The 25,063-nt window shown below is 52.8% G+C and overlaps 1 protein-coding gene across 1 annotated transcript in view; it reads right to left on the reverse strand.

Moving 5' to 3' along the window:
* Positions 1-25,063, reverse strand: part of hydin (HYDIN axonemal central pair apparatus protein) — a 1,725,340-nt gene that overhangs the window by 69,020 nt on the left and 1,631,257 nt on the right. The window contains 1 exon segment of the mRNA XM_070897728.1: positions 12,748-12,978. Coding sequence (XP_070753829.1) covers positions 12,748-12,978 — 231 coding nt within the window.

Below are 25,063 nucleotides of genomic sequence, written 5' to 3' on the forward strand. Positions count from 1 at the left end.
TCTATCGTACCGCCCAGTGCCCTATCGTACAGCCCAGTGCGCTATCCCACAGCCCAGTACCCTATCCCACAGCTCAGTGGCCTATCCCACAGCCCAGTGCACTATCCCACAGCCCAGTGCCCTATCGTACAGCCCAGTGCACTATCGCAGAGACCAGTGCTCTATCGTACCGCCCAGTGCCCTATCGTACAGCCCAGTGCGCTATCCCACAGCCCAGTACCCTATCCCACAGCTCAGTGGCCTATCCCACAGCCCAGTGCACTATCCCACAGCCCAGTGCCCTATCGTACAGCCCAGTGCACTATCCCATAGCCCACTGCACTATCCCACAGCCTAGTGCCCTATCATACAGCCCAGTGCACTATCCCCTAGCCCAGTGCCCTATCCCGCAGCCCAGTGCCCTATCCTGCAGCCCAGTGCGCAGTGCACTATCCCACAGCCCAGTGCCCTATCGCACAGCCCAGTACCCTATCCCACAGCTCAGTGGCCTATCCCACAGCCCAGTGCACTATCCCACAGCCCAGTGCCCTATCGTACAGCTCAGTGCCCTATCCCACAGCCCAGTGCCCTATCCCACAGCCCAGTGGCCTATCCCACAGCCCAGTGCACTATCCCACAGCCCAGTGCCCTATCGTACAGCCAAGTGTCCTATCCCACAGCCCAGTGCCCTATCCCACAGCCCAGTGCCCTATCCCACAGACCAGTGCACTATCCCACAGACCAGTGCACTATCCCACAGACCAGTGCACTATCGCAGAGACCAGTGCTCTATCGTACCGCCCAGTGCCCTATCGTACAGCCCAGTACCCTATCCCACAGCTCAGTGGCCTATCGCACAGCCCAGTGCACTATCCCACAGCCCAATGCCGTATCATACAGCCCAGTGCACTATCCGCTAGCCCAGTGCCCTATCCCGCAGCCCAGTGCCCTATCCCGCAGCCCAGTGCACTATCCCACAGCCCAGTGCGCAGTGCACTATCCCACAGCCCAGTGCCCTATCCCACAGCCCAGTGCCCTATCCCACAGCCCAGTGCACTATCCCACAGCATCGTGCCCTATCCCACAGGCCAGTCCCCAATCCTACAGCCCAGTGCCCTATCCCACAGCCCAGTGCCCTATCCCACAGCCCAGTGCCCTATCCCACAGCCCAGTGCCCTATCCCACAGCCCGGTGCCCGATCGCACAGCCCAGTGCACTATCCCACAGCCCAGTGCACTATCACACAGTTCAGTGCCCTATCCCACACCTCAGTGCCCTATCCCACAGCCCAGTGCCCTATCCCACAGCCCAGTGCCCTATCCCACAGCCCAGTGCCCTATCCCACAGCCCAGTGCCCTATCGCAGAGACCAGTGCTCTATCGTACCGCCCAGTGCCATATCGTACGGCCCAGTACCCTATCCCACAGCTCAGTGCCCTATCCCACAGCCCAATGACCTATCATACAGCCCAGTGCACTATCCCCGAGCCCAGTGCCCTATCCCGCAGCTCAGTGCCCTATCCCGCAGCCCAGTGCACTATCCCACAGCCCAGTACGCAGTGCCCTATCCCACAGCCCAGTGCCCTATCCCACAGCCCAGTGCCCTATCCCACAGCCCAGTGCCCTATCCCACAGCCCAGTGCCCGATCCCACAGCCCAGTGCCCGATCCCACAGCCCACTGTCCTACCCCACAGCCCACTGTCCTACCCCACATCCCGGTGCCCTATCCCACAGCCCGGTGCCCTACCAACAGTCCGGTGCCCTATCCTCCTGCCCAGTGCCCTATCTTACAGCCCAGTGCCCTATCGTACAGCCCAGTGACCTATCCCACATCCCAGTGTGCTTTGCCAGAGACCAATGCTCTATCTTACCGCCCAGTGCCCTATCCCACAGCCCAGTGCCCTATCCCACAGCCCAGTGCCCTATCCCACAGCCCAGTGCCCTATCCCACAGCCCAGTGCCCTATCCCACAGCCCAGTGCCCTATCCCACAGCCCAGTGCCCTATCCCACAGCCCAATGCCCTATCTCACAGCCCAGTGCCCTATCCCACAGCCCAGTGCCCTATCCCACAGCCCAGTGCCCTATCCCACAGACCAGTGCACTATCCCACAGACCAGTGCATTATCCCACAGCCCAGTGCTCTATCGTACCGCCCAGTGCCCTATCCCACAGCCCAGTACCCTATCCCACAGCTCAGTGGCCTATCCCACAGCCCAGTGCACTATCCCACAGCCCAATGCCGTATCATACAGCCCAGTGCACTATCCCCTAGCCCAGTGCCCTATCCCGCAGCCCAGTGCCCTATCCCGCAGCCCAGTGCACTATCCCACAGCCCAGTGCGCAGTGCACTATCCCACAGCCCAGTGCCCTATCCCACAGCCCAGTGCCCTATCCCACAGCCCAGTGCACTATCCCACAGCATAGTGCCCTATCCCACAGCCCAGTACCCTATCCCACAGATCAGTGCCCGATCGCACAGCCCAGTGCACTATCCCACAGCCCAGTGCACTATCACACAGTTCAGTGCCCTATCCCACACCCCAGTGCCCTATCCCACAGCCCAGTGCCCTATCCCACAGCCCAGTGCCCTATCCCACAGCCCAGTGCCCTATCGCAGAGACCAGTGCTCTATCGTACCGCCCAGTGCCATATCGTACGGCCCAGTACCCTATCCCACAGCTCAGTGCCCTATCCCACAGCCCAATGACCTATCATACAGCCCAGTGCACTATCCCCGAGCCCAGTGCCCTATCCCGCAGCCCAGTGCCCTATCCCGCAGCCCAGTGCACTATCCCACAGCCCAGTACGCAGTGCACTATCCCACAGCCCAGTGCCCTATCTCACAGCCCAGTGCCCTATCCCACAGCTCAGTGCCCTATCCCACAGCCCAGTGCCCTATCCCACAGCCCAGTGCCCTATCCCACAGCCCAGTGCCCTATCCCACAGCCCACTGTCCTACCCCACAGCCCACTGTCCTACCCCACATCCCGGTGCCCTATCCCACAGCCCGGTGCCCTACCAACAGTCCGGTGCCCTATCCTACTGCGCAGTGCCCTATCTTACAGACCAGTGTCCTATCGTACAGCCCAGTGACCTATCCCACATCCCAGTGTGCTTTGCCAGAGACCAATGCTCTATCTTACCGCCCAGTGCCCTATCCCACAGCCCAGTGCCCTATCCCACAGCCCAGTGCCCTATCCCACAGCTCAGTGCCCTATCCCACAGCCCAGTGCCCTATCACACAGCCCAGTGCCCTATCCCAACAGCCCAGTGCCCTATCCCACAGCCCAGTGCCCTATCGCAGAGACCAGTGCTCTATCGTACCGCCCAGTGCCCTGTCGTACGGCCCAGTACCCTATCCCACAGCTCAGTGGCCTATCCCACAGCCCAGTGCACTATCCCACAGCCCAGTGCCCTATCGTACAACCCAGTGCACTATCCCATAGCCCAGTGCACTATCCCACAGCCCAGTGCCCTATGCCACAGCCCACTGCACTATCCCACAGCCTAGTGCCCTATCCCACAGCCCAATGCCCTATCATACAGCCCAGTGCCCTATACCGCAGCCCAGTGCACTATCCCACAGCCCAGTGTGCAGTGCCCTATCCCACTGCCCAGTGCCCTATCCCACAGCCCAGTGCCCTATCCCACAGCCCAGTGCCCTATCCCACAGCCCAGTGCCCTATCCCACAGCCCACTGTCCTACCCCACAGCCCACTGTCCTACCCCACAGCCCACTGTCCTACCCCACATCCCGGTGCCCTATCCCACAGCCCGGTGCCCTATCCTACTGCCCAGTGCCCTATCTTACAGCCCAGTGTCCTATCGTACAGCCCAGTGCCCTATCCCACAGCCCAGTGGCACTATCCCACAGCCCAGTGCCCTATCCCACAGCCCAGTGCCCTATCCCACAGCCCAGTGCCCTATCCCACAGCCCAGTGGCACTATCCCACAGCCTAGTGCCCTATCCCACAGCCCAGTGCACTATCCCACAGACCGGTGCCCTATCCCACAGACCAGTGCCCTATCTCAAAGCCCAGTGCCCTATCTCCAAGCCCAGTGCCCAATCTCAAAGCCCAGTGCCCAATCTCAAAGCCCAGTGCCCTATCTCAAAGCCCAGTGCCCTATCACAAAGCCCAGTGCCCTATCTCAAAGCCCAGTGCCCTATCTCAAAGCCCAGTGCCCTATCTCAAAGCCCAGTGCCCTATCTCAAAGCCCAGTGCCCTATCTCAAAGCCCAGTGCCCTATCTCAAAGCCCAGTGCCCTATCTCAAAGCCCAGTGCCCTAGCTCAAAGCCCAGTGCCCTATCCCACAGCCCAGTGCCCTATCCCAAAGCCCAGTGCCCCATCCCACACCCCAGTGCACTATCCCAGAGCCCTATCCCACAGTCCAGTGCCCTATGCCACGGCCCAGTGCCCTATCACACGGTCCAGTGCCCTATCCCACAGCCCAGTGCCCTATCCCACAGCCCAGTGCCCTGTCGTACAGCCCAGTACCCTGTCGTACAGCCCAGTGCCCTATCGTACAGCCCAGTGCCCTATCGTACAGCCCAGTGCCCTATCGTACAGCCCAGTGCCCTATCGTACAGCCCAGTGCCCTATCGTACAGCCCAGTGCCCTATCCCACAGCCCAGTGCCCTATTCCACAGCCCAGTGCCCAATCCCACAGCCCAGTGCCCCACCCCACAGCCCAGTGCCCTACCCCACAGCCCAGTGCCCTACCCCACAGCCCAGTGCCCTACCCCACAGCCCAGTGCCCTACCCCACAGCCCAGTGCCCTACCTCACAGCCCAGTGCCCTACCCCACAGCCCAGTGCCCTACCTCACAGCCCAGTGCCCTACCCCACAGCCCAGTGCCCTACCCCACAGCCCAGTGCCCTATCCCACAGCCCAGTGCCCTATTCCACAGCCCAGTGCCCAATCCCACAGCCCAGTGCCCCACCCCACAGCCCAGTGCCCTACCCCACAGCCCAGTGCCCTACCCCACAGCCCAGTGCCCTACCCCACAGCCCAGTGCCCTACCCCACAGCCCAGTGCCCTACCCCACAGCCCAGTGCCCTACCCCACAGCCCAGTGCCCTACCCCACAGTCCAGTGCCCTACCCCACAGCCCAGTGCCCTACCTCACAGCCCAGTGCCCTACCCCACAGCCCAGTGCCCTACCCCACAGCCCAGTGCCCTACCCCACAGCCCAGTGCCCTACCCCACAGCCCAGTGCCCTACCCCACAGCCCAGTGCCCTACTCCACAGCCCAGTGCCCTAACCCACAGCCCAGTGCCCTATCCCACAGCCCAGTGCACTATCCCACAGCCCAGTGCACTATCCCACAGCCCAGTGCCCTATCCCACAGCCCAGTGCCCTATCCCACAGCCCAGTGCCCTATCCCACAGACCAGTGCACTATCCCACAGCCCAGTGCTGTATCGTACCGCTCAGTGCCCTATCGTACAGCCCAGTGCCCTATCCCACAGCCCAGTGCACTATCCCACAGCCCAGTGCACTATCCCACAGCCCAGTGCACTATCCCACAGCCCAGTGCCCTATCCCACAGCCCAGTGCCCTATCCCACAGCCCAGTGCCCTATCCCACAGCCCAGTGCCCTATCCCACAGCCCAGTGCCCTATCCCACAGCCCAGTGCCCTATCCCACAGCCCAGTGCCCTATCCCACATCCCAGTGCCCTATCCCACAGCCCAGTGCCCTATCCCACAGACCAGTGCACTATCCCACAGCCCAGTGCACTATCGCAGAGACCAGTGCTCTATCGTACCGCCCAGTGCCCTATCGTACAGCCCAGTGCCCTATCCCACAGCCCAGTACCCTATCCCACAGCTCAGTGGCCTGTCCCACAGCCCAGTGCACTATCCCACAGCCCAGTGCCCTATCATACAGCCCAGTGCACTATCCCCTAGCCTAGTGCCCTATCCCGCAGCCCAGTGCCCTATCCCGCAGCCCAGTGCGCAGTGCACTATCCCACAGCCCAGTGCCCTATCGCACAGCCCAGTACCCTATCCCACAGCTCAGTGGCCTATCCCACAGCCCAGTGCACTATCCCACAGCCCAGTGCCCTATCGTACAGCCCAGTGCCCTATCCCACAGCCCAGTGCCCTATCCCACAGCCCAGTGGTCTATCCCACAGCCCAGTGCACTATCCCACAGCCCAGTGCCCTATCGTACAGCCAAGTGGCCTATCCCACAGCCCAGTGCCCTATCCCACAGCCCAGTGCCCTATCCCACAGACCAGTGCACTATCCCACAGACCAGTACACTATCCCACAGACCAGTGCACTATCGCAGAGACCAGTGCTCGATCGTACCGCCCAGTGCCCTATCGTACAGCCCAGTACCCTATCCCACAGCTCAGTGGCCTATCCCACAGCCCAGTGCACTATCCCACAGCCCAATGCCATATCATACAGCCCAGTGCACTATCCCCTAGCCCAGTGCCCTATCCCGCAGACCAGTGCACTATCCCACAGCCCAGTGCGGAGTGCACTATCCCACAGCCCAGTGCCCTATCCCACAGCCCAGTGGCCTATCCCACAGCCCAGTGCACTATCCCACAGCCCAGTGCACTATCCCACAGCCCAGTGCACTATCCCACTGCCCAGTGCACTATCCCACGGCCCAGTGCACTCTCCCATGGCCCAGCGCCCTATCCCGCGGCCCAGCGCCCTATCCCGCTGCCCAGTGAACTATCCCGCGGCCCAGTGCCCTATCCCGCGGCCCAGTGCACTATCCCGCGGCCCAGTGCACTATCCCGCGGCCCAGTGTCCGATCCCGCGGCCCAGATCCCGCGGCCCAGTGCCCGATCCCGCGGCCCAGTGCACGTTCCCTTAGCCCAGCGCCCGATCCCGCAGCCCAGCGCCCGATCCCGCGGCCCAGTGCACTATCCCGCGGCCCAGTGCACTATCCCGCGGCCCAGTGTCCGATCCCGTGGCCCAGATCCCGCGGCCCAGTGCCCGATCCCGCGGCCCAGTGCACATACCCTTAGCCCAGCGCCCGATCCCGCAGCCCAGCAACCGATCCCGCAGCCTAGCGCCCGATCCCGCAGCCCAGCGCCCTATCCCGCAGCCCAGCGCCCTTTCGTGCAGCACAGCGCCCTTTCGTGCAGCCCAGCGCCCTTTCGTGCAGCCCAGTGCCCTATGCCACAGTCCAGTGCCTAATGCCACAGTCCAGTGCCCTATCCCACAGCATAGTGCCCTATCGTACAGCCCAGTGCCCTATCGTACAGCCCAGTGCCCTATCGTACAGCCCAGTGCCCTATCCCACAGCCCAGTGCCCTATTCCACAGCCCAGTGCCCAATCCCACAGCCCAGTGCCCCACCCCAAAGCCCAGTGCCCTATCCCACAGCCCAGTGCACTATCCCACAGCCCAGTGCTCTATCGTACCGCTCAGTGCCCTATCGTACAGCCCAGTACCCTATCTCACAGCTCAGTGGCCTATCCCACAGCCCTGTGCACTATCCCACAGCCCAGTGCACTATCCCACAGCCCAGTGCACTATCCCACAGCCCAGTGCCCTATCCCACAGCCCAGTGCCCTATCCCACAGCACAGCGCCCTATCCCGCAGCCCAGCGCCCGATCCCGCAGTCCAGCGCCCGATCCCGCAGCCCAGCGCCCGATCCCGCAGCCCAGCGCCCTTTCGTGCTGCCCAGCGCCCTTTCGTGCAGCCCAGTGCCCTATGCCACAGTCCAGTGCCCTATCCCACAGCCCAGTGCCCTATCGTACAGCCCAGTGCCCTACCCCACAGCCCAGTGCCCTACCCCACAGCCCAGTGCCCTACCCCACAGTCCAGTGCCCTACCCCACAGCCCAGTGCCCTACCTCACAGCCCAGTGCCCTACCCCACAGCCCAGTGCCCTACCCCACAGCCCAGTGCCCTACCCCACAGCCCAGTGTCCTAACCCACAGCCCAGTGCCCCACCCCACAGCCCAGTGCCCTACCCCACAGCCCAGTGCCCTACCCCACAGCCCAGTGCCCTACTCCACAGCCCAGTGCCCTAACCCACAGCCCAGTGCCCTATCCCACAGCCCAGTGCACTATCCCACAGCCCAGTGCACTATCCCACAGCCCAGTGCACTATCCCACAGCCCAGTGCACTATCCCTCAGCCCAGTGCCCTATCCCACAGCCCAGTGCCCTATCCCACAGCCCAGTGCCCTATCCCACAGACCAGTGCACTTTCCCACAGACCAGTGCACTATCCCACAGCCCAGTGCTCTATCGTACCGCTCAGTGCCCTATCGTACAGCCCAGTACCCTATCCCACAGCCCAGTACACTATCCCACAGCCCAGTGCACTATCCCACAGCCCAGTGCACTATCCCACAGCCCAGTGCCCTATCCCACAGCCCAATGCCCTATCCCACAGCCCAGTGCCCTATCCCACAGCCCAGTGCCCTATCCCACAGACCAGTGCACTATCCCACAGCCCAGTGCACTATCGCAGAGACCAGTGCTCTATCGTACAGCCCAGCGCCCTATCCCACAGCCCAGCGCCCTATCCCACAGCTCAGTGGCCTATCCCACAGCCCAGTGCCCTATCCCACAGCCCAGTGCCCTATCCCACAGCCCAGTGCCCTATCCCACAGACCAGTGCACTATCCCACAGCCCAGTGCACTATCGCAGAGACCAGTGCCCTATCGTACAGCCCAGCGCCCTATCCCACAGCCCAGCGCCCTATCCCACAGCTCAGTGGCCTATCCCACAGCCCAGTGCCCTACCCCACAGCCCAGTGCCCTACCCCACAGCCCAGTGCCCTACCCCACAGCCCAGTGCCCTACCCCACAGTCCAGTGCCCTACCCCACAGCCCAGTGCCCTACCTCACAGCCCAGTGCCCTACCCCACAGCCCAGTGCCCTACCCCACAGCCCAGTGCCCTACCCCACAGCCCAGTGTCCTAACCCACAGCCCAGTGCCCCACCCCACAGCCCAGTGCCCTACCCCACAGCCCAGTGCCCTACCCCACAGCCCAGTGCCCTACTCCACAGCCCAGTGCCCTAACCCACAGCCCAGTGCCCTATCCCACAGCCCAGTGCACTATCCCACAGCCCAGTGCACTGTCCCACAGCCCAGTGCACTATCCCACAGCCCAGTGCACTATCCCACAGCCCAGTGCACTATCGCAGAGACCAGTGCTCTATCGTACAGCCCAGCGCCCTATCCCACAGCCCAGCGCCCTATCCCACAGCTCAGTGGCCTATCCCACAGCCCAGTGCCCTATCCCACAGCCCAGTGCCCTATCCCACAGCCCAGTGCCCTATCCCACAGACCAGTGCACTATCCCACAGCCCAGTGCACTATCGCAGAGACCAGTGCCCTATCGTACAGCCCAGCGCCCTATCCCACAGCCCAGCGCCCTATCCCACAGCTCAGTGGCCTATCCCACAGCCCAGTGCCCTACCCCACAGCCCAGTGCCCTACCCCACAGCCCAGTGCCCTACCCCACAGTCCAGTGCCCTACCCCACAGCCCAGTGCCCTACCTCACAGCCCAGTGCCCTACCCCACAGCCCAGTGCCCTACCCCACAGCCCAGTGCCCTACCCCACAGCCCAGTGTCCTAACCCACAGCCCAGTGCCCCACCCCACAGCCCAGTGCCCTACCCCACAGCCCAGTGCCCTACCCCACAGCCCAGTGCCCTACTCCACAGCCCAGTGCCCTAACCCACAGCCCAGTGCCCTATCCCACAGCCCAGTGCACTATCCCACAGCCCAGTGCACTATCCCACAGCCCAGTGCACTATCCCACAGCCCAGTGCACTATCCCTCAGCCCAGTGCCCTATCCCACAGCCCAGTGCCCTATCCCCCAGCCCAGTGCCCTATCCCACAGACCAGTGCACTTTCCCACAGACCAGTGCACTATCCCACAGCCCAGTGCTCTATCGTACCGCTCAGTGCCCTATCGTACAGCCCAGTACCCTATCCCACAGCCCAGTACACTATCCCACAGCCCAGTGCACTATCCCACAGCCCAGTGCACTATCCCACAGCCCAGTGCACTATCCCACAGCCCAGTGCCCTATCCCACAGCCCAGTGCCCTATCCCACAGCCCAGTGCCCTATCCCACAGCCCAGTGCCCTATCCCACAGACCAGTGCACTATCCCACAGCCCAGTACACTATCGCAGAGACCAGTGCTCTATCGTACCGCCCAGTGCCCTATCGTACAGCCCAGCGCCCTATCCCACAGCCCAGTACCCTATCCCACAGCTCAGTGGCCTATCCCACAGCCCAGTGCACTATCCCACAGCCCAGTGCCCTATCGTACAGCCCAGTGCACTATCCCATAGCCCAGTGCACTATCCCACAGCCGAGTGCCCCATGCCACAGCCCAGTGCCTTACCACACAGCCCAGTGCCCTACCCCACAGCCCAGTGCCCTACCCCACAGCCCAGTGCCCTACCCCACAGCCCAGTGCCCTACCCCACAGCCCAGTGCCCTAACCCACAGCCCAGTGCCCTACCCCACAGCCCAGTGCCCTACCCCACAGCCCAGTGCCCTACCCCACAGTCCAGTGCCCTACCCCACAGCCCAGTGCCCTACCTCACAGCCCAGTGCCCTACCCCACAGCCCAGTGCCCTACCCCACAGCCCAGTGCCCTACCCCACAGCCCAGTGCCCTACCCCACAGCCCAGTGCCCTACCCCATAGCCCAGTGCCCCACCCCACAGCCCAGTGCCCTACCCCACAGCCCAGTGCCCTACCTCACAGCCCAGTGCCCTATCCCACAGCCCAGTGCCCTACCCCACAGCCCAGTGCCCTACCACACAGCCCAGTGGCCTACCCCACAGCCCAGTGCCCTACCCCAAAGCCCAGGGCCCTACCCCACAGCCCAGTGCCCTACCCCACAGCCCAGTGCCCTACCCCACAGCCCAGTGCCCTATCTCAAAGCCCAGTGCCCTATCTCAAAGCCCAGTGCCCTATCTCAAAGCCCAGTGCCCTATCTCAAAGCCCAGTGCCCTATCCCACAGCCCAGTGCCCCATCCCACAGCCCAGTGCACTATCCCAGAGCCCTATCCCACAGTCCAGTGCCCTATGCCACGGCCCAGTGCCCTATCACACGGTCCAGTGCACTATCCCACAGCCCAGTGCCCTATCGTACAGCCCAGTACCCTATCGTACAGCCCACTGCCCTATCGTACAGCCCAGTGCCCTATCGTACAGCCCAGTGCCCTATCGTACAGCCCTGTGCCCTATCGTACAGCCCAGTGCCCTATCGTACAGCACAGTGCCCTATCGTACAGCCCAGTGCCCTATCGTACAGCCCAGTGCCCTATCCCACAGCCCAGTGCCCTATTCCACAGCCCAGTGCCCAATCCCACAGCCCAGTGCCCCACCCCACAGCCCAGTGCCCTACCACACAGCCCAGTGCCCTACCCCACAGCCCAGTGCCCTACCAAACAGCCCAGTGCCCTATCCCACAGACCAGTACACTATCGCAGAGACCAGTGCTCTATCGTACAGCCCAGTGCCCTATCGTTCAGCCCAGTGCCCTATCCCACAGCTCAGTGGCCTATCCCACAGCCCAGTGCACTATCCCACAGCCCAGTGCCCTATCCCACAGCCCAGTGCCCTATCCCACAGCCCAGTGCACTTTCCCACAGCCCAGTGCACTTTCCCACAGCCCAGTGCACTTTTCCACAGCCCAGTGCACTATCCCACAGCCCAGTGCCCTATCCCACAGCCCAGCGCCCTATTCCAAAGCCCAGTGTTCTATCCCACAGCCCAGTGCCCTATCCCACAGCCCAGTGCCCTATTCCACAGCCCAGAGCCCTATCCCACAGCCCAGAGCCCTATCTCACAGCCCCGTGCACTATCCCACAGCCCAGTGCACTATCCCACAGCCCAGTGGCCTATCCCACAGCCCAGTGGCCTATCCTACAGCCCAGTGCACTATCCCACTGCCCAGTGCACTATCCCACAGCCCAGTGCACTATCCCACGGCCCAGTGCCCTATCCCGCGGCCCAGTGCCCTATCCCGCGGCCCAGTGCCCTATCCCGCGGCCCAGTGCCCTATCCCGCGGCCCAGTGCACTATCCCGCGGCCCAGTGCACTATCCCGCGGCCCAGTGTCCGATCCCGCGGCCCAGATCCCGCGGCCCAGTGCACGATCCCGCGGCCCAATGCACTTTCGCTTAGCCCAGCGCCCGATCCCGCAGCCCAGCGCCCGATCCCGCAGCCCAGCGCCCGATCCCGCAGCCCAGCGCCCTTTCGTGCAGCCTAGTGCCCTATGCCACAGTCCAGTGCCTAATGCCACAGTCCAGTGCCCTATCCCACAGCATAGTGCCCTATCGTACAGCCCAGTGCCCTCTCCCACTGCCCAGTACCCTATCCCACCAGCCCAGTGCCCTATTGTACAGTCCAGTGCCCTATCCCACAGCCCTATCCCACAGCCAGTGCCCTATCCCACAGACTAGTGCCCTTTCATACAGCCCAGCGCCCTATCCCGCAGCCCAGCGCCCTTTCGTGCAGCCCAGCGACCTTTCGTGCAGCCCAGCGCCCTTTCGTGCAGCCCAGTGCCCTATGCCACAGTCCAGTGCCTAATGCCACAGTCCAGTGCCCTATCCCACAGCATAGTGCCCTATCGTACAGCCCAGTGCCCTCTCCCACAGCCCAGTACCCTATCCCACCAGTGCCTTATTGTACAGTCCAGTGCACTATCCCACAGCCCAGTGCGCAGTGCACTATCCCACAGCCCAGTGCCCTATGCCACAGCCCAGTGCCCTATGCCACAGCCCAATGCCCTATGCCACAGCCCAGTGCCCTTACCTTAGCTTGTGGTGGGACAATCAGCTGCGTCGGGAGCCAGATGTCTGCGATTTTACATTCAGTGCTGAATACAGTGGGAATGGCCAATGGATTCTCAACTTCCACAGAGCCAGTAGTGCTCTGCCGAACTGGTGCCACCAGTTCCAACAAGCCGATTTGGATAGAAATTGTGGATTTAAAGTTTACAATGTAGAACAGATATTCCTTAGTTGCCTCATTACGGAAGATCACCTGCAGAGGCAGAATGTTCGAAGCTTTAGTCGGTACGATTCAATAAGATCCTAAACTGGATAACAGACAAACCGTGTATTTCTGGTAATGACATTCAAAAACATTGATCCAATCCTATTGGTCTCCTTTATGAATTACAGCTCAAAGAATTCTAGATAGTGTAAATTGCACCCATTTAACATTTTCTGAATACAATTAAAAAACATAAAACAAAAAAAAAGCAATTCTTAAGCCACATTTTCACTGAATTCTCCATGCCTCACTCAGCGACCTGAGTCAGGGTATCTAACATTCCCTATTATTTCCACAGCATCACCTGTAGAGAATACCTGTCTTCTGGCTTTTGGCTCTCCCAGAAGCATTGCAGAGATTGCATTACTAATCAGGCAGACCGTCAGAGGCAGGATGACTGCCGGGAATTGCAGAGGAGAAGAATCACTGGGGTGAAGAATGTGTGAAGAATCACTGGGTTGAAGAATGTGTGAAGACTCACTGGGTTGAAGAATGTGTGTAGAATCACTGAGGTGAAGAATGAGTGAAAAATCACTGGGTTGAAGAATGTGTGAAGAATCACTGGGTTGAAGAATGTGTGTAGAATCACTGAAGTGAAGAATACGAGAAGAATCACTGGTGTGAAGAATGTGTGAAGAATCACTGGTTTGAAGAATGTGTGAAGAATCACTGGGGTGAAGAATTTGTGAAGAATCACTGAGGTGAAGAATGTGTGAAGAATCACTGGGGTGAAGAATGTGTGAAGATTCACTGGGGTGAAGAATGAGTGAAGAAGCACTGGGGTGAAGAATGAGTGAAGAATCACTGAGGTGAAGAATGCGTGAAGAATCACTGGGTTGAAGAATGTGCGAAGAATCACTGGGGTGAAGAATGAGTGAAGAATCACAGGGATGAAGAATGTGTGAAGAATCACTGGAGTGAAGAATGTGTAAAGAATCACTGGGGTGAAGAACGTGTGAAGAATTACTGATGTGAAGAATGAGCGAAGAATCACTGGGGTGAAGAATGTGTGAAGAACCACTGGGATGAAGAATGTGTAAAGAATCACTGGGGTGAAGAATGTGTGAAGAATTACTGGGGTGAAGAATGTGTGAAGAATTACTGAGGTGAAGAATGTGTGAATAACCACAGTGGTGAGGAATGTGTGAAGAATCACTGGGGTGAAGAATGTGTGAACAATCACTGGGGTGAATAATGTGTGAAGAATCACTGGGGTAAAGAATGTGTGAAGAATCACTGGGGTGAAGAATGTGTGAAGAATTACTGAGGTGAAGAATGTGTGAAGAATCACTGGGGTAAAGCATGAGTTAAGAATCACTGGGGTGAAGAATGTGTGAACAATCACTCGGGTGAATAATGTGTGAAGAATCACTGGGGTAAAGAATGTGTGAAGAATCACTGGAGTGAAGAATGTGTGAAGAATCACTGAGGTGAAGAATGTGTGAAGAATCACTGAGGTGAAGAATGAGTGAATAACCACAGTGGTGAAGAATGAGTTAAGAATCACTGGGGTGAAGAATGTGTGAACAATCACTGGGGTGAATAATGTGTGAAGAATCACTGGGGTAAAGAATGTGTGAAGAATCACTGGGGTGAAGAATGTGTGAAGAATCACTGAGGTGAAGAATGTGTGTAGAATCACTGGGGTAAAGAATGAGTTAAGAATCACTGGGGTGAAGAATGTGTGAACAATCACTCGGGTGAATAATGTGTGAAGAATCACTGGGGTAAAGAATGTGTGAAGAATCACTGGAGTGAAGAATGTGTGAAGAATCACTGAGGTGAAGAATGTGTGAAGAATCACTGAGGTGAAGAATGAGTGAAGAATCATTGGGGTGAAGAATCACTGGGGTGAAGATTGTGTGAAGAATCACTGGAGTGAAGAATGTGTGAAGAATCACTGGGGTGAAGAATGTGTGAAGAATCACTGAGGTGAAGATTGTGTGAAGAATCACTGAAGTGAAGAATGAGTGAAGAATCACTGGGGTGATGAATGTGTGAAGAATCACTGGGGTGAAGCATGTGTGAAGAATCACTGGCGTGAAGAATGAGTGAAGAATCACTCAGGTGAAGAATGTGTGAAGAATCACTGGGGTGACGAATGTGAGAAGCATCATTGGGGTGAGGAATGTGTGAAGAATCACTGAGGTGAAGAATGAATGAAGAAGCACTGTGGTGAAGAATGTGTGAAGAATCACTGTGGTGAGGAATGTGTGAAGAATCACTGGGGTGAAGAATGAGTGAAGAATCACTGGGGTGAAGAATCACTGGGGAGATGAATGTGTGAAGAATCACTGGGGTGAAGAATGAGTGAAGAATCACTGGGGTGAAGAATCACTGGGGAGATGAATGTGTGAAGAATCACTGGGGAGAAGAATGTGTGAAGAATCACTGGGGTGAAGAATGTGCGAAGAATCACTGGGATGAAGAATGTGTGAATAATCACTGAGGTGAAGAATGTGTGAAGAATCATTGGAGTAAAGAATGATTGAAGAATCACTGGGATGAAGAATGTGTAAAGAATCACAGAGGTGAAGAATGAGTGAAGAATTACTGAGGTGAAGAATTACTGGGGTGAAGAATGTGTGAAGAATCACTGAGGTGAAGAATGTGTGAAGAATCACTGGGGTGAAGAATGTGTGAAGAATCAGTGGGGTGACGAATGAGTGAAGAATCACTGGGGTGAAGAATGTGTAAAGAATCACAGAGGTGAAGAATGTGTGAAGAATCACTGGGGTGAAGAATGTGTGAAGAATTACTGGGGTGAAGAATGATGAAGAATTACTGAGGTGAAGAACGTGTGAAGAATCGCTGGGGTAAAGCATGAGTTAAGAATCACTGGGGTAAAGAATGAGTTAAGAATCACTGGGGTGAAGAATGTGTGAACAATCACTGGGGTGAATAATGTGTGAAGAATCACTGGGGTAAAGAATGTGTGAAGAATCACTGGGGTGAAGAATGTGTGAAGAATCACTGAGGTGAAGAATGTGTGAAGAATCACTGGGGTAAAGAATGAGTTAAGAATCACTGGGGTGAAGAATGTGTGAACAATCACTGGGGTGAATAATGTGTGAAGAATCACTGGGGTAAAGAATGTGTGAAGAATCACTGGAGTGAAGAATGTGTGAAGAATCACTGAGGTGAAGAATGTGTGAAGAATCACTGAGGTGAAGAATGAGTGAAGAATCATTGGGGTGAAGAATCACTGGGGTGAAGATTGTGTGAAGAATCACTGGAGTGAAGAATTTGTGAAGAATCACTGGGGTGAAGAATGTGTGAAGAATCACTGAGGTGAAGATTGTGTGAAGAATCACTGAAGTGAAGAATGAGTGAAGAATCACTGGGGTGATGAATGTGTGAAGAATGACTGGGGTGAAGAATGGGTGAAGAATCACTGAGATGAAGAATGTGAGAAGAATCACTGGGGTGAAGCATGTGTGAAGAATCACTGGCGTGAAGAATGAGTGAAGAATCACTCAGGTGAAGAATGTGTGAAGAATCACTGGGGTGATGAATGTGAGAAGAAGCACTGTGGTGAAGAATGTGTGAAGAATCACTGTGGTGAGGAATGTGTGAAGAATCACTGGGGTGAAGAATGAGTGAAGAATCACTGGGGTGAAGAATCACTGGGGAGATGAATGTGTGAAGAATCACTGGGGTGAAGAATGAGTGAAGAATCACTGGGGTGAAGAATCACTGGGGAAATGAATGTGTGAAGAATCACTGGGGAGCAGAATGTGTGAAGAATCACTGGGGTGAAGAATGTGCGAAGAATCACTGGGATGAAGAATGTGTGAATAATCACTGAGGTGAAGAATGTGTGAAGAATCATTGGAGTAAAGAATGATTGAAGAATCACTGGGATGAAGAATGTGTAAAGAATCACAGAGGTGAAGAATGAGTGAAGAATTACTGAGGTGAAGAATTACTGGGGTGAAGAATGTGTGAAGAATCACTGAGGTGAAGAATGTGTGAAGAATCACTGGGGTGAAGAATGTGTGAAGAATCACTGGGGTGAAGAATGTGTGAAGAATCACTGGGGTGAAGAATGAGTGAAGAATCACTGGGGTGAAGAATGAGTGAAGAATCACTGCGGTAAAGACTGTGTGAATAATCACCGAGGAGAAGAATGTGCGAAGAATCACTGGGGTGAAGAATGGGTGAAGAAACACTGAGATGAAGAATGCGTGAAGAATCACTGGAGTGAGGAATGTGAGAAGCATCATTGGGGTGAGGAATGTGTGAAGAACCACTTGCGTGAAGAATGAGTGAAGAATCACTGAGGTGAAGAATGAGTGAAGAATCACTGAGGTGAAGAATGAGTGAAGAATCACTGGGGTGAAGAATGTGTGAAGTATCACTGGGGTGAAGAATGTGTGAAGAATCAACGTGGTGAAGAATGTGTGAAGAATCACTGAGTTGATGAATGCGTGAAGAATCACTGGAGTGAAGAATGAGTGAAGAATCATTGAGGTGAAGAATGTGTGAAGAATCACTGGGGTGAAGAATGCGTGAAGAATCACTGAGGTGAAGCATGTGTGAAGAATCACTGGGGTGAAGAATGTGTGAAGAATCATTGAGGTGAATAATGTGTGAAGAATCACGGGGTGAAGAAAGTGTGAAGAATCACTGGGTTGAAGAATATGTGAAGAATCATTGGAGTGAAGAATGAGTGAAGAATCACTGGAGTGAAGAATTGTGAAGAATCACTGGGGTGAAGAATGTGTGAAGAATCACTGAGGTGAAGAATGTGTGAAGAATTACTGAGGTGAAGAATGTGTGAAGAACCACTAGGGTGAAGAATGAGTGAAGAATCACTGGGGTGAAGAATGAGTGAAGAATCACCGGGGTGAAGAATGATTGAAGAATCACTGGGGTGAAGAATGTGTGAAGAATCAATGAGGTGAAGAATGTGTGAAGAACCACTTGCGTGAAGACTGAAGAAGAATCACTGGGGTGAATCATGTGTGAAGAATCACTGAAGAGAAGAATGTGTGAAGAATCACTTAGGTGAAGAATGTGTGAAGAATCACTGGAGTGAAGAATGTGTGAAGAATCACTGGGGTGAAGAATGATGAAGAATCACTAGGGTGAAGAATGAGTGAAGAATCACTGAGGTGAAGAATGATGAAGAATCACTGGGGTGAAGAATGTGTGAAGAATCACTGAAGAGAAGAATGTGTGAAGAATCACGGGGTGAAGAAAGTGTGAAGAATCACTGGGGTGAAGAATGATGAAGAATCACTGGGGTGAAGAATGAGTGAAGAATCACTGGGGTGAAGAATGTGTGAAGAATCACTGAGGTGAAGAATGTGTGAAGAATCACTGGGGTGAAGAATGTGTGAAGAATCACAGGGATGAAGAATGTGTGAAAAATCACTGAGGTGAAGAATGAGTGAAGATTCAAAGGGATGAAGAACGTGGGAAGAATCACTGAGGTGAAGAATGTGTGAAGAATCACTGGGATGAAGAATGTGTGAAGAATCATTGAGGTGAAGAGCGTGTGAAGAATCACTGGGGTGAAGAATGAGTGAAGAATCACTGAGGTGAAGAATATGTGAAGAATCATTGGAGTGAAGAATGAGTGAAGAATCACTGGAGTGAAGAATGTGTGAAGAATCACTGGGGTGAAGAATGAGTGAAGAATTACTGAGGTGAAGAATGTGTGAAGAATTACTGAGGTGAAGAATGTGTGAAGAACCACTGGGGTGAAGAATGAGTGAAGAATCATGAGGGTGAAGAAAGTGTGAAGAATCACTGGGGTGAAGAATGATGAAGAATCACTGAGTTGAAGAATGCGTGCAGAATCACTGGGGTGAAGAATGTGTGAAGAATCACTGAGGTGAAGAATGAGTGAAGAATCACTGGGGTGAAGAATCACTGGGGTGAAGAATGTGTGAAGAATCACTGAGGTGACGAATGTGTGAAGAATCACTGGGGTGAAGAATGAGTGAAGAATCACTGGGGTGAAGAATGATTGAAGAATCACTGGGGTGAAGAATGATTGAAGAATCAATGAGGTGAAGAATGTGTGAAGAACCACTTGCGTGAAGACTGATGAAGAATCACTGGGGTGAAGCATGTGTGAAGAATCACTGAGGTGAAGAATATGTGAAGAATCATTGGAGTGAAGAATGAGTGAAGAATCACTGGAGTGAAGAATGTGTGAAGAATCACTGGGGTGAAGAATGAGTGAAGAATTACTGAGGTGAAGAATGTGTGAAGAATTACTGAGGTGAAGAATGTGTGAAGAACCACTGAGGTGAAGAATGTGTGAAGAACCACTGGGGTGAAGAATGAGTGAAGAATCACGAGGGTGAAGAAAGTGTGAAGAATCACTGGGGTGAAGAATGATGAAGAATCACTGAGTTGAAGAATGTGTGCAGAATCACTGGGGTGAAGAATGTGTGAAGAATCACTGAGGTGAAGAATGAGTGAAGAATCACTGGGGTGAAGAATCACTGGGGTGAAGAATGAGTGAAGAATCACTTCGGTGAAGAATGCGTGAAGAATCACTGGGGTGAAGAATGTGTGAAGAATCATTGAGGTGAAGAATGTGTGAAGAATCACTGGGGTGAAGAATGTGTGAAAAATCACTGAGGTGAAGAAAGTGTGAAGAATCACTGGGGTGAAGAATGATGAAGAATCACTGGGGTGAAGAATCACAGGGGTGAAGAATCACAGGGGTGAAGAATCACTGAGGTGAAGAATGTGTGAAGAATCACTGGGGTGAAGAATGTGTGAAGAATCACAGGGATGAAGAATGTGTGAAAAATCACTGAGGTGAAGAATGAGTGAAGAATCAAAGGGATGAAGAATGTGGGAAGAATCACTGAGGTGAAGAATGAGTGAAGAATCATTGAGGTGAAGAATGAGTGAAGAATCACTGGGGTGAAGAATGAGTGAAGAATCAAAGGGATGAAGAACGTGGGAAGAATCACTGAGGTGAAGAATGTGTGAAGAATCACTGGGATGAAGAATGTGTGAAGAATCATTGAGGTGAAGAGTGTCTGAAGAATCACTGGGGTGAAGAATGAGTGAAGAATCATTGAGGTGAAGAATGTGTGAAGAATCACTGGGGTGAAGAATGTGTGAAGAATCACTGAGGTGAAGAATATGTGAAGAATCATTGGAGTGAAGAATGTGTGAAGAATCACTGGGGTGAAGAATGAGTGAAGAATTACTGAGGTGAAGAATGTGTGAAGAATTACTGAGGTGAAGAATGTGTGAAGAACCACTGTGGTGAAGAGTGAGTGAATAATCACGAGGGTGAAGAAAGTGTGAAGAATCACTGGGGTGAAGAATGATGAAGAATCACTGAGTTGAAGAATGTGTGCAGAATCACTGGGGTGAAGAATGTGTGAAGAATCACTGAGGTGAAGAATGAGTGAAGAATCACTGGGGTGAAGAATCACTGGGGTGAAGAATGTGTGAAGAATCACTGAGGTGACGAATGTGTGAAGAATCACTGGGGTGAAGAATGAGTGAAGAATCACTGGGGTGAAGAATGATTGAAGAATCACTGGGGTCAAGAATGTGTGAAGAATCAATGAGGTGAAGAATGTGTGAAGATCCACTTGCGTGAAGACTGATGAAGAATCACTGGGGTGAAGCATGTGTGAAGAATCACTGAAGAGAAGAATGAGTGAAGAATCACTTCGGTGAAGAATGCGTGACGAATCACTGGGGTGAAGAATGTGTGAAGAATCATTGAGGTGAAGAATGTGTGAAGAATCACTGGGGTGAAGAATGTGTGAAGAATCACTGGGGTGAAGAATGATGAAGAATCACTGGGGTGAAGAATGATGAAGAATCACTGGGGTGAAGAATGTGTGAAGAATCACTGAGGTGAAGAAAGTGTGAAGAATCACTGGGGTGAAGAATGATGAAGAATCACTGGGGTGAAGAATGAGTGTAGAATCACAGGGGTGAAGAATGTGTGAAGAATCACTGAGGTGAAGAATGTGTGAAGAATCACTGAGGTGAAGAATGTGTGAAGAATCACTGGGGTGAAGAATGTGTGAAAAATCACTGAGGTGAAGAATGAGTGAAGAATCAAATGGATGAAGAACGTGGGAAGAATCACTGAGGTGAAGAATGAGTGAAGAATTATTGAGGTGAAGAATGTGTGAAGAATCACTGGGGTGAAGAATGAGTGAAGAATCATTGGAGTGAAGAATGAGTGAAGAATCACTGGAGTGAAGAATGTGTGAAGAATCACTGGGGTGAATAATGAGTGAAGAATTACTGAGGTGAAGAATGTGTGAAGAATTACTGAGGTGAAGAATGTGTGAAGAACCACTGGGGTGAAGAATGTGTGAAGAATCACTGGGGTGAAGAATGTGTGAAGAATCACTGGGGTGAAGAATGTGTGAAGAATCAATGTGGTGAAGAATCTGTGAAGAATCAATGGGGTGAAGAATGTGTGAAGAATCACTGAGGTGAAGAATGAGTGAAGAATCACTTAGGTGAAGAATGATGAAGAATCACTGGGGTGAAGCATGTGTGAAGAATCACTGGCATGAAGAATGAGTGAAGAATCACTCAGCTGAAAAATGTGTGAAGAATCACTGGGGTGACGAATGTGAGAAGCATCATTGGGGTGAGGAATGTGTGAAGAATCACTGAGGTGAAGAATGAATGAAGAAACACTGTGGTGAAGAATGTGTGAAGAATCACTGTGGTGAGGAATGTGTGAAGAATCACTGGGGTGAAGAATGAGTGAAGAATCACTGGGGTGAAGATTGTGTGAAGATTCACTGGGGTGAAGAATGAGTGAAGAATCACTGGGGTGAAGAATCACTGGGGAGATGAATGTGTGAAGAATCACTGGGGAGAAGAATGTGTGAAGAATCACTGGGGTGAAGAATGAGTGAAGAATCACTGGGGTGAAGAATCACTGGGGAGATGAATGTGTGAAGAATCACTGGGGAGAAGAATGTGTGAAGAATCACTGGGGTGAAGAATGTGCGAAGAATCACTGGGATGAAGAATGTGTGAAGAATCACTGGGGTGAAGAATGTGTGAAGAATCACTGGGGTGAAGAATGTGTGCAGAATCACTGGGGTGAGGAATGTGCGAAGAATCACTGGGGTGAAGAATGTGTGAAGAATCACTGGGATGAAGAATGTGTGAAGAATCACTGGGGTAAATAACATGTGAAGAATCATTGGGATGATGAAAGTGTGAAGCATCACTGGGGTGAGGAATGTGTGAAGAATCACTGAGGTGAAGAATGTGTGAAGAATCACTGGGGTGAAGAATGAGTGAAGAATCATTGAGGTGAAGAATGTGTGAAGAATCACCGAGGTGAAGAATGTGAGAAGAACCACTGGGGTGAAGAATGAATGAAGAATCACTCGGGTGAAGAATGTGTGAAGAATCACCGAGGTGAAGAATGTGTGAAAAACCACTGGGGTGAAGAATGAGTGAAGAATCACTGAGGTGAAGAATGAGTGAAGAATCACTGGGGTGAAGAATGTGTGAAGAATCACTGAGGTGAAGAATGAGTGAAGAATCACTGGGGTGAAGAACGTGTGAAGAATCACTGGGGTGAAGAATGTGTGAAGAATCATTGAGGTGAAGAATGTGTGAAGAATCACTGGGGTGAGGAATGAGTGAAGAATGAATGAGGTGAAGAATGTGTGAAGAATCACTGAGGTGAAGAATGTGTGAAGAATCACTCGGGTGAAGAATGTGTGAAGAATCACCGAGGTGAAGAATGTGTGAAAAACCACTGGGGTGAAGAATGAGTGAAGAATCACTGAGGTGAAGAATGAGTGAAGAATCACTGGGGTGAAGAATGTGTGAAGAATCACTGAGGTGAAGAATGAGTGAAGAATCACTGGGGTGAAGAATGTGTGAAGAATCACTGGGGTGAAGAATGTGTGAAGAATCATTGAGGTGAAGAATGTGTGAAGAATCACTGGGGTGAGGAATGAGTGAAGAATGAATGAGGTGAAGAATGTGTGAAGAATCACTGAGGTGAAGAATGTGTGAAGAATCACTGGGGTGAAGAATATGTGAAGAATAATTGGAGTGAAGACTGAGTGAAGAATCACTGAGATGACGAATGTGTGAAGAATCATTGAGGTGAAGAATGTGTGAAGAATCACTGAGGTGAAGAATGTGTGAAGAATCACTGGGATGAAGAATGAGTGAAGAATCACTGAGGTGAAGAATGTGTGAAGAATCACTAAGGTGAAGAATGTGTGAAGAATCACTGAGGTGAAGAATGTGTGAAGGATCACTGGGATGAAGAATGTGTGAAGAACCACTGGGATGAAGAATGCGTGAAGAATCACTGGGGTGAAGAATGAGTGAAGAATCACTGGGGTGAAGAATGAGTGAAGAATCAATGGGGTGAAGAAAGTGTGAAGAATCACTGAGGTGAAGAATGAGTGAAGAATCACTGGGGTGAAGAAAGTGTGAAGAATCACTGAGGTGAAGAATGTGTGAAGAATCACCGAGGTGAAGAATGAGTGAAGAATCACTGGGGTGAAGAAAGTGTGAAGAATCACTGAGGTAAAGAATGTGTGAAGAACCACTGGGGTGAAGAATGTGTGATGAATCACTGGGGTGAAGAAGGGGTGAAGAATCATTGAGGTGAAGAATGTGAGAAGAATCACTGGGGTGAAGAATGAGTGAAGAATCACTGAGGTGAAGAATCACTGGGGTGAAGAATGTGTGAAGAATCACTGAGGTGAAGAATGTGTGAAGAATCATTGGAGTAAAGAATGATTGAAGTATCACTGGGATGAAGAATGTGTAAAGAATCACAGAGGTGAAGAATGAGTGAAGAATCACTGAGGTGAAGAATTACTGGGGTGAAGAATGTGTGAAGAATCACTGAGGTGAAGAATGTTTGAAGAATCACTGGGGTGAAGAATGTGTGAAGAATCACTGGGGTGAAGAATGAGTGAAGAATTAATGGGGTGAAGAATGTGTGAAGAATCACTGGGGTGAAGAATGTGTGAAGAATCACTGGGGTGAAGAATGAGTGAAGAATCACTGGGGTGAAGAATGAGTGAAGAATCACTGCGCTAAAGACTGTGTGAATAATCACTGAGGAGAAGAATGTGCGAAGAATCACTCAGGTGAAGAATGTGTGAATAATCACTGAGGAGAAGAATGAGTGAAGAATCAAAGGGATGAAGAACGTGGGAAGAATCACTGAGGTGAAGAATGAATGAAGAAACACTGTGGTGAAGAATGTGTGAAGAATCACTGTGGTGAAGAATGCGTGAAGAATCACTGAGGTGAAGCATGTGTGAAGAATCACTGGGGTGAAGAATGTGTGAAGAATCATTGAGGTGAATAATGTGTGAAGAATCACGGGGTGAAGAAAGTGTGAAGAATCACTGGGGTGAAGAATATGTGAAGAATAATTGGAGTGAAGACTGAGTGAAGAATCACTGAGATGACGAATGTGTGAAGAATCATTGAGGTGAAGAATGTGTGAAGAATCATTGAGGTGAAGAATGTGTGAAGAATCACTGGGGTGAAGAATGTGTGAAGAATCACTGGGGTGAAGAATGATGAAGAATCACTGGGGTGAAGAATGATGAAGAATCACTGGGGTGAAGAATGTGTGAAGAATCACTGAGGTGAAGAAAGTGTGAAGAATCACTGGGGTGAAGAATGATGAAGAATCACTGGGGTGAAGAATGAGTGAAGAATCACAGGGGTGAAGAATGTGTGAAGAATCACTGAGGTGAAGAATGTGTGAAGAATCACTGAGGTGAAGAATGTGTGAAGAATCACTGGGGTGAAGAATGTGTGAAAAATCACTGAGGTGAAGAATGAGTGAAGAATCAAATGGATGAAGAACGTGGGAAGAATCACTGAGGTGAAGAATGAGTGAAGAATTATTGAGGTGAAGAATGTGTGAAGAATCACTGGGGTGAAGAATGAGTGAAGAATCATTGGAGTGAAGAATGAGTGAAGAATCACTGGAGTGAAGAATGTGTGAAGAATCACTGGGGTGAATAATGAGTGAAGAATTACTGAGGTGAAGAATGTGTGAAGAATTACTGAGGTGAAGAATGTGTGAAGAACCACTGGGGTGAAGAAT

The sequence above is a fragment of the Pristiophorus japonicus genome, chromosome 13 (genome assembly GCF_044704955.1).
Source record: "Pristiophorus japonicus isolate sPriJap1 chromosome 13, sPriJap1.hap1, whole genome shotgun sequence".
Classification (NCBI taxonomy): domain Eukaryota; kingdom Metazoa; phylum Chordata; class Chondrichthyes; family Pristiophoridae; genus Pristiophorus; species Pristiophorus japonicus.